Source organism: Symphodus melops (genome assembly GCF_947650265.1).
Source record: "Symphodus melops genome assembly, chromosome: 13".
In the NCBI taxonomy this organism is placed as follows: Eukaryota; Metazoa; Chordata; class Actinopteri; order Labriformes; family Labridae; genus Symphodus; species Symphodus melops.
This window is the reverse complement of record NC_136703.1, coordinates 22,363,065-22,381,143: the sequence shown is the minus strand read 5'-3', so window position 1 is coordinate 22,381,143 and position 18,079 is coordinate 22,363,065. Positions and strand designations below refer to the sequence as shown.

General features: G+C 39.7%; 2 protein-coding genes across 2 annotated transcripts in view; one reads left to right on the top strand and one right to left on the bottom strand.

Annotated features, from left to right (window-relative positions):
- LOC306834411 (thyrotropin-releasing hormone receptor-like) overlaps window positions 1–18,079 on the bottom strand; it is a 168,313-nt gene that overhangs the window by 50,239 nt on the left and 99,995 nt on the right. The gene's annotated exons all lie outside the window — the stretch shown is intronic.
- On the top strand, window positions 7,499–12,018 carry nr4a1 (nuclear receptor subfamily 4, group A, member 1). Its single transcript, XM_079359401.1, has 7 exons — window positions 7,499–7,616; window positions 8,429–9,215; window positions 9,320–9,449; window positions 9,539–9,702; window positions 9,793–9,995; window positions 10,276–10,454; window positions 10,986–12,018. The coding sequence occupies exons 2-7, from the start codon at window positions 8,439–8,441 to the stop codon at window positions 11,240–11,242; spliced, it is 1,710 nt and encodes a 569-aa protein (XP_079215527.1). The 5' UTR covers window positions 7,499–7,616; window positions 8,429–8,438; the 3' UTR covers window positions 11,243–12,018.

Sequence of the window (18,079 nt, the reverse complement as noted above, 5' to 3'; positions counted from 1 at the left end):
TGTTACGTTGGATGTATCAGCAAAGGTCAGGAGGCTGAGTACAGGGCTGCGGTGGGTTACTTACATGAAAGAACTGATTGTAGATTTGAGGAGGGCAAAGGCACCGATGACCCTTGTTTCCTTCCATGGGGTCAGTGTGGACATAGTGGAGGACTTTAAGTACCCCTGAGAGTGCATTTGGACAATGAACTGGACTAGTCCAAGAACACCGATGCTGTCTACAAGAAGGGCCTGAGCCGCCTACACTTCCTGAGGAGGCTGAGCTCTATCCTGCTGACTGGCAGCAGACTGAGCGTAGTGGACACCAACAAAGTTGCATGTCATCTTGGACCTGGATCATCTCTGACCCACTAAACGACACACTGGTAAAACAAAGGTGCACATTCAGTCCGGGTCAAACACAGAACACCACAGCACTGCCTTGCTAAATCTATCCTCATGTTGACATCCAGCGGTATATGACAGTAACAACCACAACAAGAGCACAGCAATGTGAGACAACTACCTTAAAGATAAAAAATATCTGGGTGCTGATGGCCTGACGGTGGTTGGGTCAGCCCGACTCTTCCCCACTGTTATTCCCCACTCACAAACAATAACCTTAAAAAATAGCATTTTAAAGAGTTTATAAATCATATTACTTCTCATCGTATGTTAGGGGGGAAAACACTGTTATAGAAAACATCTGTGAGTGTGTGGACAGAGTGTACACATGAAGACAGAGAAAGTCTTCAAACACAATGGCAGGAAGTGTCATGGGGTTATATCTGAAGTCACAGTGCGGCTGCAGTTTGAAACCGTTTCCCAGAAACTGTAACTGCTAAAAATCTTTTTCTCTTTTTTTCTTTCTCGCCAGAGCCGTCACTTTTGTCACTGAATGTATAAATATAAATATAGCCCACCATAACCACTGCCTTCTTGAGCAACGTGCAGACCTGTCGACATCTTCACTTGGGTTGATAGATAGAGAACAGCGACAGTAACTTCTTCCTGTCTCCAAAGACGGGAAGTGAAAGGGTTCGGCTTGTTCTGACGTCTGTCTTTTTCTTTCCAGGGGAACAAATACAACCACCATGTGTCCGCACTGATAGAGCAGCACAGTGGAGTACAGCATGTTGTCTTCATCTCACAAATGAAATCGGCATGCCCGCCTGAAAGCTCCGTGTGCAGATCAGGAGTCCTGGAGATTCAGGAATGCTGTGAGCTTCAGTGTTTGTCAAAGAAAAGAGAGGAAGTTGACTCACACGGTACTTTTTTTTCAAGAGCCGGCTCCTGGAAAAAAGAGATACTGTACCTTGTTCCCAGAAAACATTATGATAGAAATTAGCTTCCACATTTTCTGATTTGAAGATGTCAAACAACGTTGAACTTGCCTAAAACTTATTGGTCTGAAATTATTGTGATGATCTATGGCACTCAATTATATATACTGTTTTAAATCATGTGGATATTAGCTTTACCAGCACATGTTTTATCTGACACCCTTTTTAATGTGTTCACACTCTGCCCACACACATCCACATCCAAGTCTTTCGCTTGCTATTCAAGAAGGTAGAACTGACTCATCTGCGGTGAGGGTGAGCCACACAACAAACTCCATTTTACAAAGTTTCTTTTTTTTTTTATTGTTGAGGTGGGCGATGACATGCCGATGACGATTTTGAAAAGACACATTTTAAAAGTTGTGATATCGTGTCAATTCATCTGAGCAACTTTTTTTTTTTTTAAATTGTGGAAAATGGGGAAGTTTGTCTGTCTCGTCACTTTGTGGTTTCTCATCTGCGTCTTTTTCACATTTGGTTTTAGAGCCATGATTACGTAAATACTTTGAACAGCATTCGTTTCTTCTCTGCCTGTGCAATGCTTTTAGATCTGAAGTCCTAACACTGATGGATTCAAACACTCTCCATGTGTTTAATCTTTAACACCTGCAAACTTGTAATTTCAGATGACTCACTGTTTCATCATTTGGTCTCTTGGTTTTTTGTACAAGAGCAGTTTTTTAGGGTTGAATTCAGCATCAAAAACAGACAGTGACTGTACTCTGCATGCTGATGAGTCCAGAGAATTCTCTGTGATTTGTAAAGAGACTAAACTTAAGCACATTGGGGCAAAGCTATTATCCATCTCCAGCTGAATGGCAGCTGTGGTTGTAACAGCTGACAAATTCTCTTTCACCCTCTACACATTTCCCGAATCCTTGTTTAATACTGACAAGCCAGGCTTTGTATTGTTTGGGGATTTCACTTGCATCAGTGCAATCAACACCAATGCATCTAGAAACTCTCTATAAAGTCCCTCTGCTCACTCTTAATCATCCCACTCCAGACCTTGAACAGGTCCAGGAAACTTTGAGACAATAACACTGCTATTTCGTCCGTGGACTGCAACTGGAAATAACAAGAGGAAATTCATTGAAGAAAAAAAAAAAAGTTTAGGATGAAGAGCGGCCAAAGTCAGCCAAGAGCCAAAATATGTGAGTCACTGATGGCGGCGGTCCCAGGCCTGGAGTGGAATCAAAACAAAAGCACCAGCAGCCCACAGCGGCCAGCCATGCAGACCTGAGGGAAGAAGCCAATCGTAGAGTTCCTGGAGGTGTTCAGTGCTGACTCCCGGCTTTCTGGAATGACCATGTGTTTTGGACTTCAAGCAATGCTTCCTAACATTTTGCCTGTGGGACTGAGGGAAAAAAATAATCCCCAACCTTTTCCAGGCCCAAGCCCAGTGACAGCAACAGGGACCACAAACACAACAAAATACTCTGAAAACCACAGAGACAAAAGGACACAAACTGAGGTGTGAAAAAAATCCAAAAAGGCTTCATGTGGCCTTGTTTTCTTGAATATTATTTCCTGCAGTGGTTGAAAAGTAATTGAAGGTCTAAGTAGACTTACTGAAGACTACAGCAAAATATTGAACATTAATTATGCTACATTTATTTCGCTATTTTGGCAGGTGTCTTATTGAAACTTTACATAATTAGCACTTCAAGACAGTAACGCCTACCTACATTTTTAAAAGCAGAAGAAGAGATTTTCTTCGCTCATACTATCATTTTGGGGAAGTGACTTATTCATTCTGTGGTAAGGTGTTTGAAGCCGTTAACATGAGGAAATTGGAGAATCGTTAAGTTATATCTTATATCAAACTATTCATAAATTCATGGTGAGAATATTATTCCCATTACTTGTTAGCGATTAACTCAAATGTCCACAACTAAAACTGTGTTTTGTGCCCACATGTCTGGGCCTGATGATGAAGCTAGCACTGGTCCGGCCCAGTGTGTGTGGCCCAGTCTATGTGGGCAGTGGATGAGGGAGGAATGTGAGAGTAGGAGGGCTCAAAGGGGGACATTCTTGTGACCAAACAGATGACAGAAAAGATTCTGTGCTCTCTGGTGACAAAGACAAGCATGAAGACAGAGCTCATTATTCAAAATGTGCTGTGATGAAATCTCTGATGACAGCAGAGCGGCGTCTGCGTCATTCTAACTTAATGTTATCTGAAAGGAAAGTGATTTTGAAGTTGTGGACAACAATAGTTTGACTTCCTGATTCTAGTCTCTAACGTAGGTAGAGGTATGATGATATAACAATCTATTGCATGAAGGTTTTCTAATATAGTTTTTCACAATACATGCATACAAAGCTACCAAACACGTTTCACAACTTTTGAAATTCTTGGAACCAAAGCTGTGAAAAAAATTGGCAACTGCATCTAATAAGTCATATGGACAATATTTGTTTCATGATCCGCTCACAAATTACTACTATACTATAGTATAGTATAGTTAGTATAGTAGTAATTACTATATATATATATATATATATATATATATATATATATATATATGGTCTTTGAGTTACAATTCACATGTTAAAGCTGATCTTTCGTTTCTTTTTAAAGTATTTTTAAGATGTCTTTATTGGCTTACAAACTCGTTTTTATTATACTCTTTAATATTGTTTTTTATATGTTTAAGGACAATCTTTCCATGATGAAATTAACTGAGTCACTCATGTCTTGATGCTGCCCTCTAGTGGTGGATCAACCAAACACTGTTCTCTGTGCATTGCGTTACACTCAAGGTGCATTTCTGCAAAAGTGAACTTAATCAGATTGACAACTTTACAAACAAACTTTTTTTTTAAATTCCTTTTTAAGTTTTAAGAACACAGTCAAATAAAATGTTTATTTTTCAAATAAAATATTCAAAGACTCTATTTTCCTTTGACTGAGTTTATTAAATCCTAAGTGGAGTGAAATGCAGGGTGCATATACAGTATATGCAAAGTTTTTTGCTCATAGTTTTCACTGGAATGAGGAGAGGTATGAAAAACCAAAAACTAACTCGAGCTTCCAACACATTTAGAGAAGTAAAAAGTTAAAAAAGTAAATAAAGCATTAATAATATAAAGAACCTTGAAATGGAAATACTCAAGAAAAACCCAGAAAAATTGTCACACACTGTTATATTCCACCAATACGACAATAATGATGTTCACCTTTCGAGATGAACTTGTAACTCCTGCACCCCTGTTGTACCAGCAGGTGGTGCCTGAACAGTTTGTCCTTTTGCTGCTGACACTGGCATTTATTGAGGAGTCTGAAATCGCCACAGAGACAACGTTAAGGATGAAGCCTACTTTAGTACTAATGTATCTGATAATAAACTACAATGCAGTACATAGTCATATTTCCTCTGAAAGATAGTGTTTCAATTATTACGCACAAATAGGAGATGTACAAAATGGGCAGTAAAGGCCTAAAGGAGGAGTGCAGGAAGATTCATACTTCATGTGTCCATATGTAAAACAGGAGATGACTTTCATGTCCATCCTCTACTCATTTCAGACTGGAAAGTGGAACCTGATAAGGACAGTGGTGACCGAAGCCCAGAAGAAGAATGTGGGAGTGTTAGAAAGTGTCTCATGGTCTCATTTATGGTCTGTAGGCTTACATCTCACAGGTTATTCCCTATGCTGGTAAGGTTCTTGAGTATTATCTCATGCTTTTCACATGTCTGTTTAAAAGAATAACATTTCCAAATCACAGCACAAGACAAACCAGTGGCTCAGCAAAGATTAAACTCGAATAAAGCAATGTTGTAAGATAATAAACGCAGATTGTTAAGAATTAAATAAAAACTTAAAACATGAAAATGATGCAAGTTCTGATAGTCGAGCACACCTGGAAATGAAGATGCTATGTTTTGGAAAATGATCTCTCTCAATCCTGATTAAAAGGTTTTTCTTTTTCTTTTTACTCACTTCAGAAACGTTGACTTTTAGTCGACGTTAGTTAGTTTTAGACCAGTTTTTTAGGCTCAACCAATCGCAATGTCGGTGAGTAAATTATGAAGTATCTTCGTACCCTAAAACACTAAACTGACATCAACAGCTGTAACTTCATTCTGTTAGTATAGCTTGTGTCAGTCTGAAACACTTTGTGATCATGTCATTAACAATCCTGCATGGATCCCCCCTCAGTCACAGAGTTTTAAATGAGATGATAATCCAGTGAAATCTCAGCATATGACCGGTTTCAATGTAAGAACGGAAGGATTTCTCCACAATGACAAACATCTCCTCAGCTCAAAAATAGCCCTCTGGAGGAGCAACAGGTGGTGGGTGGAGCTCTGGCAAGGCACATGGGATAATACATAACAAGAACATGTGTGTGGGCATACATGTGTCCAAGAACAGTTGCTGCACATAAAGGACACATCTAATGTACATGGTATTGTAGAGTCCAAACTTCCACGTTTGTAGTGACGCACACACATTTGCTGCAGAAAGTGACTCTATACCCTTCTACCAAATACTAGTTTTCTTTCATCTGAATCCACTTCGAGAATTTTATTGATGTCACAAAATGGGGCCTGTTTCTGATAAAACTAGATTAGATAACCTACAAAATCACTTTCAATGCTTCAGGGAGGCTCAGCCAGCGTCGGAATGACATCACAGATGTCCAGTTAGTAACAGAAAAAAACCAGAACAATTCAATGGGAGCTTAACCCGTTTCCAGCACAGGCTGCAACAGAGCCAAAAATGTGTCCCATTCAAGAATTCTGTCTTGAAGTTGCAGGCAACCATGGCAGCTAACTTGTTCTCTCCCTTAAGAAATAACCTTGGAAAACTGCAGGGAGGGGTACATGACAGCTCTCATTGACAAACAGCTAAAATGTAACTCTACAAGAATGTTTTTGTCGTCACTATTTAAACTTGTTGTCTGTGTGGACTGGTTCCTCTGATGACTGTTCTGAAAAGCTCATCCACCTGCATAAGGCCATTGTGATTTTTGAGGGAAAGTAAGCAACTTTATACGGGCGCCTCAGTGGGTTCAAAGGTGTTTTGGGAAAATCAAACACATGTAAAGGTAGGTTTCAACATGTTGGTTGTCAAAAGGTCTTTATTTCCTTTCATTACGTTTTGCAACAGACCTTGTAAAGAAACATATTTCAGACATTAACAGGAAGAGCATGCAGAAATACTACAATATGAAATAGTGCCATTACAATTCTACAACAATGCTTTAAGCCTGCACGTTTATCTTAAGCCACAAACATCAGAGAGAACACAAACAAGGATTTAACAGGAGGAAACAATGTCATTTAGTGCAAACAGACAGATTTAAGTCTGATTGCACACAAGTGATGACAACAGTTTCAATTTAATGGTAATGAATTACCACACCTGAGAGGTGTTCATAGTACAACATAATGAACTATTATTGCCAGGCTAAATAACCTATTGGCCCCTACCTTTTTCATAATCCCTTTCCATCTCTGTGCTATTTGTTTATTTTTTTAATACATATTGGAATATGTTATGATAGACAATACAAACTTTTTTTTTTTTTTTTTTTTTGCAAAAAGAGCCTCTTTAAGACAGGTGTATTGAAAGCCCCGTTTAGGAGTGTATTATATTATTATGCTTTATGCCTGAATAAAGCTTATATATTCAGTTGAGGTTTTTTGCCCTCTGGGAACTCTAAATTCATTGTAGTTTTCTTGTCATTTATTCTATAACGCACATCAGATAAGATGAAAGCCATACTTCTGCAATAAGATTAGACATTCGCTGAAAAGAAATCCTATAAATAGCAGCGTTTAAACCACAGAGACTTCCTGTTTATAAATCACGTTTCCATGTAATGAGCAAAAAGTAGGCTGCTACTTTAATAAAACAAATGAACACTTGTGAGATTTTTTTTTAATGAAAATGTCTGTTTATGCTGGCAAAATAAAAATTCAAATTCAGTTTTATGGGGGTTTAATATAGCTTTGTGTCGGCGTGTCTGTGTCTGTGTGTGTAGGGGGACAATGCCGCGGTTCTTCACTGTACGCGCGTCAACGGAATCCCGTAGTGCGTCATCAAGCGTCTATTCTCTCGAACGCGCCTCGTGATTGGCTGGAGGTTGGAAATCTCCCCGCCCACCGCCCAACCTTGTATGGAAACCTTTTCCTGACGTCATGGGTAGACTGAAAACCATATATCTGTGGAGGAGATGTGAGCGGAGGGACTGCTGCACAGCTGGGCAGCGCTGAGTGAATACTGGCGCATATCTGTGGAGTACAGACAGTTCAAAACACCTGTAGAGGAAACGAACAGGTAAGAAATGTTTATCAATTATTTTGGTCCTTTTCTGAAAAAAAAACGTTTCCAAAATGACTTCCAAATCCAACAGAAAGCAGTCTCCTTCTTGATTTATGAAGAAGTGTTTCATATTGTCAATGACTGACATGTTTAACACTATTGAGTAACATTTTTATTACGAGTTTAAAATGACACTGCAGGATAGGTTGGACGAGCATTTCCATGTGTAATGTGTGCCTCTTAAACTTGTAGGCTCCGTGCCACTGTCTGAAAGTAAAATCCGGTGTGCGTGTGAGTGTGAGTGTGTGTGTGTGTGTGTGTGTGTGTGTGTGTGCGTGCGTGCGTGCGTGCGCGCGCGTGTACACTCCAGACTCGTGCAGCTGATCATACTACATATTACACCATGTATATAGTGCATTATGATGATCATTTAATGCTGTTTTCTAAAAGAGCACGGACTTGTTTCCTCAGGATGCTTATAAATTTCTGATTCGGAGGTTAGGGCATTTATTGTCAGAGTAAAGAGTGGATTACAAACAAGGTTTCTCTGTAGAAGTTAATTTATGGTTTAAAGGGTAATTTGGGGATGCCCTGGGTCACCTGGAAGAGTGTAGACAATTTACTAAGGCTAAATCCTAACTCTAATGGCCTGGGTCTTACTCAAACTTAGCCCCCCTGCTGCCTGTTGCCCCTTTTTTTCATTTATAGAAGCTATGGCCACTTATTTATTTCCTCTTGGTTAACATGCTAATGGTTTAAGGATAATGAAAAAGTTAAAAAATCAAATAGCTTGCCTGGCTCTAACATTTCTGATTATGCTTTTTCAGTCTTGCAGCCATGACATGCATCCACTCTCAGCATGGATCTCAGTCCTATGAGAACAGCCTTGGCAGCTCAGAGCTTCAAAGCACAGACATTATCCCTAAGCTGGCTGTGGATATGAGCAACCCACGGGACCACCTCTCTGCTCCACCTCTGCCAAGTATCAGTTCTCTGGTGGACTCTCACACGGGCGACCTTGAGGCATATTCATGCCAGTTCACTGCAGCTCCTGCCCATGTTAATTCGTCTATAAACCAGGAGAACCCATTCAAACTGGATGACCTCCAGGTGTATGGTTGCTACCCTGGAGCGTTCGCTCTAAGTTACCCCGACGAGGCCGGGTCCCCTGCTGGATCAGATTACTTTGGCAGCCCGGCATCTGCCTCATCTCCCTCAACCCCCGGGTTCCAGGGTCAGCACACATCCGCCTGGGACTCAGCATTCGGGCCGTACTCGCCTTGTCCTGGATACTGGGTGACAGAGGAGACCTCTGCACCACATGTGCCTTCTTTCTTTACTTTTAACTCTGGCTCTTTGGAGGATTTGTCTCATTTGGGTCAACCTCAGGATCCTTTCACTTTGGCCCACCCTCACTCATCTGCACTGACCTTTTCTACCTTGGCGATGGAGCAAGCTCAAAGTCTCCAAATTACTGACCACATGGATGGAAGCATATCACCTAAGTTAAAAAGTCCAGCTGGGAATGAGGGCTGCTGTGCTGTATGTGGGGACAACGCGTCCTGTCAGCACTACGGGGTTCGCACCTGCGAAGGATGCAAAGGATTCTTCAAGGTAAAAAAACGATTGGTTTACCTACACAGCCAATTGAGCGTTGGAAAAACAGTGTCATTTAACTGAATGCTTTCTTTGAGAATATTCTTCTTTTTGTTTCACAGCGCACAGTACAAAAAAATTCCAAGTACGTTTGCATAGCTAACAAGGACTGTCCTGTAGACAAGAGGAGGCGGAATCGATGCCAGTTCTGCCGTTTTCAGAAGTGCCTGGCGGTTGGCATGGTGAGGGAAGGTGAGTTCAAACCCTTTATAGAAGGGAATCATAATAGACCTGGGATGGTAAGAATAGCGTGAAAATAACAGTTGCTGTCCTATTTCCAGTTGTGAGAACTGATAGCCTCAAAGGACGAAGAGGTCGCCTGCCGTCTAAGCCTAAAATCGTTCAGGACGTGACAAGTCCTGTGTCTCCGGTGAGCATGATTGCTTCACTTGTGAGGGCCCACATTGAATCAAATCCCGGCGTTGGGAAAATTGATTACTCCAAGGTAAAAACACACACAAGAAATCCAATCCTGTTTATGTTTCTTTAGGTTTTTTATCACCCATTTAAAACATATATGCCTTCTCCATTACAGTATGAAGAGACGGATGTATGTCCAAACCAGAAGGAAGATGCTAGCGACATCAGGCAGTTTTACAACTTACTAACAGCCTCCATGGAGGTCATCAGAAAGTGGACGAAGAGCATCCCAGGTTTCTCTGAGTTCTGCCCAGAAGACCAGGAACTGTTGCTGGAATCTGCTTTTGTAGAACTCTTCATCTTACGTATTGCATATCGGTGAGCGCAGACTACCTACAAACACATTGTTATAATATTGCACGCTGTGTTCACACATTGGCTCACCTCGACTTCTGGTATAAATTTTACTTGGAGGGCTTGCAGAAGTTTAAATGCTGTATACATGATCATGTCCTTATTCAGATTTCTCAAAACCAGATAAGGGCTCCTCCAGCTTTCTTAAACCAGACATATTCAAGACACTAGTGTGCATGCTTCACAACTTTAGAATTAGTTAAAAAAAACGGACTTTTAACTTGTGTTTGTTCTTTTTGAAAAGATCTAACCCTGAAATGGACAAGCTAATCTTCTGCAATGGAGCCGTACTTCACAAAACACAGTGTGTCCGAGGCTTTGGGGACTGGATTGACTCGATCTTGGAGTTCTCTCAAAGCCTTCATCGCATGAAGCTTGATGTTTCCTCCTTCTCCTGTCTCACAGCGCTGGTCATAATCACTGGTAAGAAGTTCAATTTTTGAAGTGGACACATCAGACTTTAAGCTCTGACCATAATCAGAGTTGCTTTGATTAAAGCCGGACCAAAGTTTGCAAAAGGAATCTGGTTTCAGTGGTGCAGAATATGCAAGGCTGTTACATAACATTGGACTGACAGGACAGGTGTATGACCAAATGTAACAGGATATAGTACAGAGAAGATGTCATATATCACAGCAGCCTAAACATAGCCACAATGCATGGTGAGGGGATAAGCGTTTACAATTAGAACCAAGAATTGTTCTATCATATCAACATTTACATTATTCTGACATCTGTGTGTACTCCTGCAGCATAGTATTAAAGTTTTCAGTCAATGCTTTAATCAAATGAGCAGAGAGGTATTCTTTGAAAAGTTATCAAAAACTATAAAACAGATTTCGTGGGATTTCAAAGTCATAATTTTTTTTTTTATGAATGTTTGTTGTTTAATGTTAAATTTCCAAAGGGTAAGGCTCACTCTGACTCTAATATCTATTTTTTTTATCTTTGTAGACCGACATGGTCTGAAGGAGCCAGGACGAGTGGAGGAAATGCAGAACCAGCTCATCACCTGCCTTAAGGATCATGTCTCTGGCTGCGGCACCGACTCGGTGCGGCCAAATTATTTGTCAAAACTTCTTGGGAAGCTGCCAGAGCTCAGGACTCTTTGCACTCAAGGCCTCCAGCGCATCTTTTACCTGAAATTAGAAGATCTAGTTCCTCCACCTCCGATTGTGGACAAAATCTTTATGGATACTCTTCCGTTTTAAGAGTTTTCAAGATGAGATTTACCGTCTGTGACACCTGAAACCTGAAATTAACCAGCAGCCAAAGAAAACAGCCACTTCAGGCGGTATTTAGTGATACTGCTTTTAGTATAATCATCCTAAAGGAGTATAGATCCCAAGGAAAAGGGCTACTTTTGAATTATGAAGTCAACAAACTTGAAGAAACAACGGGAGAGTGGAGCCATGAAAAAAATCCTACTTCCTCCATTGTGTTTCCAGGATATTCTGCACTCTGTAGAGGAAATTTAATCGGCCAGCTCATGGACCAAAAAGTGACTGTTTACATACAACAAGGTGCCATGAATGAAAAAAAACAAACAAACTATGAAAGATTATTTTTGTAAGAATCTTTGTGGTTAATAGGATGACGTTAAATGGCACAAATCTGACAAAGCATTATATGTTTGTGTAGAACAAGTACATTATTTTACAGAACCACTTTATAGCCCCCAAAGCACCAATTCCTTTTATTTTAAATGTTTGGTGACTAACAACAAGTAGGTCAAACCTACAGAGTTATTCAGAAGTATTATTCATGTATCATGAATTGACAATGAGCAGCTAATGTACTGTGTAACACCCAGTACAGTCTTATACACTGGTCTTGTTTGTAAATAGTTTTAAATCAGCTTGGTGTTTTGCCACATGAACGATCTATTCTGTAGTTTGGGGAAAATGTAAAGTTTATCAAAGTGTTTCTTTGCTTCTGTTATTTTTACACACAAAGAAATTGAATAAATTTGAAACTACATATTACATCACATTTTGTATTGTATACAGCAGTTATGTGGAGGTATGTGAAGGGCATTCATAGAGCTGAAGAGACCACGGGTCCCTACTACTGCTTATGAGGGTTTCAAATGCAGACAAATTTAAACAAAACAACTTGATTAAAGGTCACATATTAGCCTCCTTTTCAACCAGAACAAATAAGTCTCAGAGCTCCCCAAAACACATCTCTTACGTGTCTTGTTCTAAATCCACTCTGATCCTGTATTTGATGACTATAAAGCCCTTCAGCCCTGCTCAGAACAGGCTGTTTCTGTGTCTGTAGCTTTAAATGTAAATGAGCTGTGTCTCACCACACCCCCTCTCTGGTGGCTCGGGCTTGGGCTCTCTCACACTATGCCCTATTGTTTACTGTGAAAAGACAGACTCGGAGGGCAGAACAAACATCTAGCTGTGGGAGTGTCACCCACCTGGGGGACGGGTTACTGCCCTTTGTGATGTCTAAAATCTCCACTTGGCCTGTTTAAGCAAATATTTATTTAAAAGTGGAGCAGGCAAAAGAAGGAGAGGATGGATAGGCTAGACATAAACTAATTTTTGTTTCATTCTGTGTTGGTGCAGAATAACCTGCTGTACCTGCAGCCTGTTAGCCTGAGTGCATTCCTCCTCCTTCTTCTGGCCATATATTAGAAAAGACTGCTGAAACTAAGCTCCCACCCGGTTATGTCCTGGTCTCCTTTTAGGTAACCACTGGAATTCCCAGTCCAGTCTCAAGTGACTCAGACTACTTCATCATTGTATCGTGCCACACGCTAACATGCATGTGTCAGAACCAGCAGAACATACCGCAAGAAGTGAATGTTAGAGAAAAACGGTAACGTGTCTGCAGGGCAATAAAAGCTATTAATAAATAATAACGATTTCTCAGATACACCTGCTAATGAAACGTAGGCCTCTGTGGTCCCATTACATGGACCAAACTGGGCCGAATCAGCAGGAGGAGACCAGATGAGTCAGAAAGGACGAGATAGATCAGTCTTTGCAGATTGAGACCATTTTGACCTGATAATGAGATTATTATTACGAGAGGGACACAAAGGTCTCTACCAATAGTCACGGCAACCCTTTCAGAATTCTTTAGTGCAGGCTGCTGTAGTACACGGATTTGAATGCATGATATTTACAATATATATCATTATACAGTTGATTACATTACACATTACACAGTTTTATACGGTTCTTATTGAGCATTGCAGTCATCCATATAGGACACAGTTCTTAATACACATGAGCTGTTATCAGCTGATATTTAGCTGATTATCAATCTCAGCAAAATCAACCATGTTAAGACCATCTGAATACTTCAACCACCTTCCACCTTTCTATTGTAAAACCTAAACATTGTGCAAAAGAGAAAATAACGTCTTGCCTTGGGCTTTCTCCATTTTTACCTATGAGGGTTTCTGCATTGCAACCCATGTGGTGGGATCTCTTTTGGGATCAGAGCTGTCATTGCAAACAACTGCAGTCAGTTGTGAAAAAAAAAGTTACGTCTACTGTACGACAAGGAAAGTTCCAGATTATCAACACTGGTCGGTCACTTTGGACTAGAGATGCTTTTTGGTTTAACCTAATATTAATTCATGATACAATTGAATCCTGTATCACAAATGCAGTCAAGACACAGACATATAATTATACAAAGCTATTGAATTTGGCCAGACTATTTATTTGCCTTTTACAATTTCATACCTCAACATTGGCCTAAAAACTCAGTATCAGTCAGGCTTTAGGCTACGTCCTGTGTTTGGCAGCTGAAGTTGAGATGTAACTAAAAATAAAAGCTTGGAGACTTGATAATATTGCACATGCAGGACTGCAACAAGAGCAGCTGGATAAAGTCAGCATCACTCTTATTACAGAACATACTGTGGGATATATTCTCTGGTGGAATATGATTAGGATAAGGGCAGGGAATCAGGCTGCAGTATAAAGGTGGACAAACACGAGCTTGGAAGTGTCTCGTTTGAGTGGAGTACCAAATGACAGTCGTAAAAGAAGATCACAAGCTTGAGACAGGGTTACAGGGTGAGAGGCCAGCTCCAGAGCTCAAGCTGTCCACAGCACAATGTCCTGGACATGAACGTCCGCGATAATATGAGAATGTCACATTTATTTGAGATTTACAGAGCGGCTTGGGTTTCACTTACAGGCAACAAGCCCAGGACGTGTTTCTGGAAGTAATTTACAGAATGATCAGCAGCCAGCGTGAGCATGCTAAGTTTCATATCTCAATGAGACAAGGACAGAGTGTGATAATCTCTCTGTTGCGTCACAAGTTGACCAGACTCTAAAGAGTGTACTGTGAGCAGGTATCAAACTAAAGTCCATTTTAGGTTTTAACCTCAAATACTGAGGTAAGCGTATAAAAACTTGTAATGTAAACGCAATTTGTGCGAAATTAAATGGAAAAAACCCCCCAAAATTCCAAATTCTTTACTTGGATATATTACCATAAAATAATACTTAGAAATCGCACAAAAGATGGAAAGTGTTGGAAAATTCACGTGTTTTTTCAATTTTATCGTTATTGTCTGTTGTATTGAAGTGGTCATTTTATTTGTATCTGTCAAATTCACGAGCAGCTAAACTAACAATTGCTATGTGAAGTTATCACTTTTGCTTGTTAGCGTGCTTACATTAGCACTAACAAGGCTCTAAACCATAGACTGTAAAAATAAACCCTAACCCTCTAAACATGTTAAGCTGAGACGAATGTCATAAGTGTTAGGGCTGTTTTTTATTTAAATTTACTTGAAGAATTTAGACATTGGCTGATGTGTTGATGTAACATAGCTAAAGGTGAAAGACCAAAATAATAAAAGAACTTTTAACAGTGAAATGTATATTAATGTTTGCTGTGGAAAATGTTTTTTAAAAAGTTGCTTCTTTACAGGGCTGTGCTTCATTTTGACCAGTCTCTATCCTGTGGCAGCAGATTCAAAGCTTAAAACCTAAAGCATCAAAATAGTCAGTGTGATTGCTGTTTGCCTTCCTGGCTTTATTTGGTTTAATAGAGGCATCACTATTAATTTGAGTCTTTTTCAATATCACATACACACTCCTTACAGGAGCTTTAAGTACAAGAAAAAGTGCAGGAAAAAACTTCCAGGAAACTGTATCAACGTTTTTGACGAGGTATTAAGACAAGTCTTTTTGGCTAAACTGAAAACAAATGACCCACTGATTCAAGAATATTTCAATTAACTACAACTGTGCAAGCTACAAAATGAAACCTTACTTACATCACCTATTTAATAGCTTATTATCTTTAGTTTAGTACACTGAATGAAGGAACTGTGTTCAGAACAACACTTCTGTTAAAGTTTAAAAAGATTTTAGTGTGAGGTTGCTCCTCTCTAGTTCAATCTTTAAAACCTAGAAGGAAACATTATATTTGATACAGCCTGCTGTGCCTAGTTTGTGAAGCTTGTCTAAATACTTTTTTACGTCTATGTACGGTTCTTTTTGATAGCCTTGTTCTTGAAATAAACTTGCCATGCCATTGACAGAATGTACCGAGTAAATGATCTGGTCCTCCACCACTGGACATAGTAAAGTACCCGCTGCTGTCCCCTAACAGATGAGGAACATCTCAGACATTTCTAATTTAGAACTGGTGAGAGACCAGCAGCTGATAACCTAATTTCTCTCCATTTTTGCCATAAAAGGTTCTCGGGGGGAAATATACTTTTTGGTATTGTTTATTTTTACAGGGACAGCACACAATTAAATGTAATTGCACCAGAATGAGCAAATAGCTAATTTGCATCTTTTGTGCCTGGGCAGGTAAAAAGAGTATGTGATACAAGTCCATTTGTGAAACATTACCCTTCATAATATATCAGATTAAAATCATAAATATTAATAAACACTGCATTAAACACTATAAAAATGTCCATTGGTAAAACGTAGCTCAGCATGAAGTCCAGGCCAAACATTAGTGATGACAGTTTCAGGCTGATTTTAGCCACAGCTCCAGCTTGGTTTTTAACTCTGCAAGACGTTTCTGATGTCAATAGGTAAAAAGTTCCACTTTCTCACTGCTGTATTTGAAAAGGCAGATTGACCAAATGTTGTCCTTCTGAACTGTCACACACAGGAGGAATAGAGAGGGTAATAAAGATCACTTAAATAGCTCTTTATATATCTGGCTTAAAGGAGATTTCTGTGCAATTCTTGTCACAGATGGAGTCACATTCACCAGGCATATGGAAATGTGAGTTCTTTGTGAGCACCATAAACAAGGCTGACTTGGGTTTTAAATGGGATGATATGACATTTAAGTTGAGCCATTGACAAGTTGAAAAGTTCAGCACTAACTTCAGCGTCTACTTGTCACACAGTAAACACTCTATATGGGTACCAATAGACATACGGGACATCTAAGAGGAGGCTGTGGTTCTTCAACCCACACAAGGGGTCCTATAGACCGGGGGTCCTGCACGTACTCTGTGCTGAGGAGTCGTATCTCATCCTTGCAGATGGTGACAGGGCAGCACAGAGCCTGTCTGGACACTTCTATTAATAGCCTCGACTAAAATAGACCCTGATCACATGAAATCAAGATATGAGTGCACTGAGTGCCTGACTGCCCACACATTGGCATTATCCTGCTATAGCTTTCATCTGCAGCGCTTTGTTAACATAGATGCAGTATCAGATGGCGGATGCCTAATGTGTTTAAAACATTTAAAGTGAGATGCCTCGAATTGAATGTCTGTTAACCAGAAATGCCTCTTTAATCAACAGAAGATAATAATTGTAAATTGGTTCAAAGGAGAGCAAGGTAGGGAGACTAAAAAGATGAATTCTAGTGTTTACATCTGTTGTTGAATAAGAAATTGTGGAGCACTGCCCCCCAGTGGCTGTAAAGTGACAGTAAATATGATTCCTTGTGAGGAGAATATGAGAAGTGGAATATTTCAGTGGAAGTTTTTCAAGTCTAAACTTCTATAAGATATTGAAGTGATGCCTGCATATATTTCAACAGTACCACCATGAAGCCACTTTTTTTCCCCTTTCAAATTATAATACATTTTGTTCTTCCATTTACTCTTTAATCTACGTATTTGTCATACATAGTTAAGTATAAATCACTCCAATTTAACTCTTTTCATTTACAGTCAGGTTAACTTTCAGATATTTGTTACCTTCCTTCGCCTTTACCCAAACCTTACCGTGTCCGGTTTATTAAATGTTTTACTGGCTTGCAATATCACTTCAACAAACATTTGCAGTCTATTTTTTTCCTTGCGTATTTCAACGTTACTGCAGGAATCCTTACACAATCTTTACACTAAACCACATCAGGGTTTGTGTCTTCATACCATGATGTCTCTCTTCAGCCATGTTTTTCTTAAAGACTCATCCTATAAATGACATGCACAGACAAGCTGAATATTCAGACTAGAGCTGGAAGGGAGAAATAAAACTGGACACCTTTAGGCAGCGCAGTGCATCTCTACCCAAAACTGACACGTGCTCTAACACTTCCCCCCCTGCAACCCCTGTGGTGTTTAAGGAGCGATGAACAAATGAAAAGCTTGTTTACTTAAGCAGATAACTAACCTTTTTCAGGTCGCATCACTCAGTCTGAAGAAGCGTGACATTGGCAGAGTTCCCCATAGACAGATTTGGCTCCAATAAAAACTCTACCTAAAGTGCTCCTCAAAACTCTCGGGGAGCTTTTTTTTCTCTTCCAGAATAGCATCATATTTTTTTTGTCTTCAAATAGAGAATAAGAAACTGTAACTAAAGGATGTGTTCAAACAAAAACAAGCTTCAACTCAGAAGATGAAACATAATGAGTGACAGCCAGGAAATAAACCCAATTTATGTTCGGAAAAAAAAGTTTGATAACCTTTAAATTATACGCAACATTTTACAGTGTCTCATTTTTTTTGTCAAATGTTCAAATGCCATTGTTGTTCCTGGTGCTCATTAAACTTAAAATGGCTTATTTGCTTACAACAGGTTTATTTGAAGAAAAACCACTTCATAAAACAAGCACACAATAATAATCCAATG

Excerpts from the sequence above, each read along its gene's own strand:
- nr4a1 (XM_079359401.1), top strand. The coding sequence starts at position 8,439 with ATGACATGCATCCACTCTCAGCATGGATCTCAGTCCTATGAGAACAGC. Across the intron at positions 9,703-9,792 it reads GGAAAATTGATTACTCCAAG|TATGAAGAGACGGATGTATG; the intron begins GTAAAAACACAC and ends TCTCCATTACAG. Across the intron at positions 9,996-10,275 it reads ATCTTACGTATTGCATATCG|ATCTAACCCTGAAATGGACA; the intron begins GTGAGCGCAGAC and ends CTTTTTGAAAAG.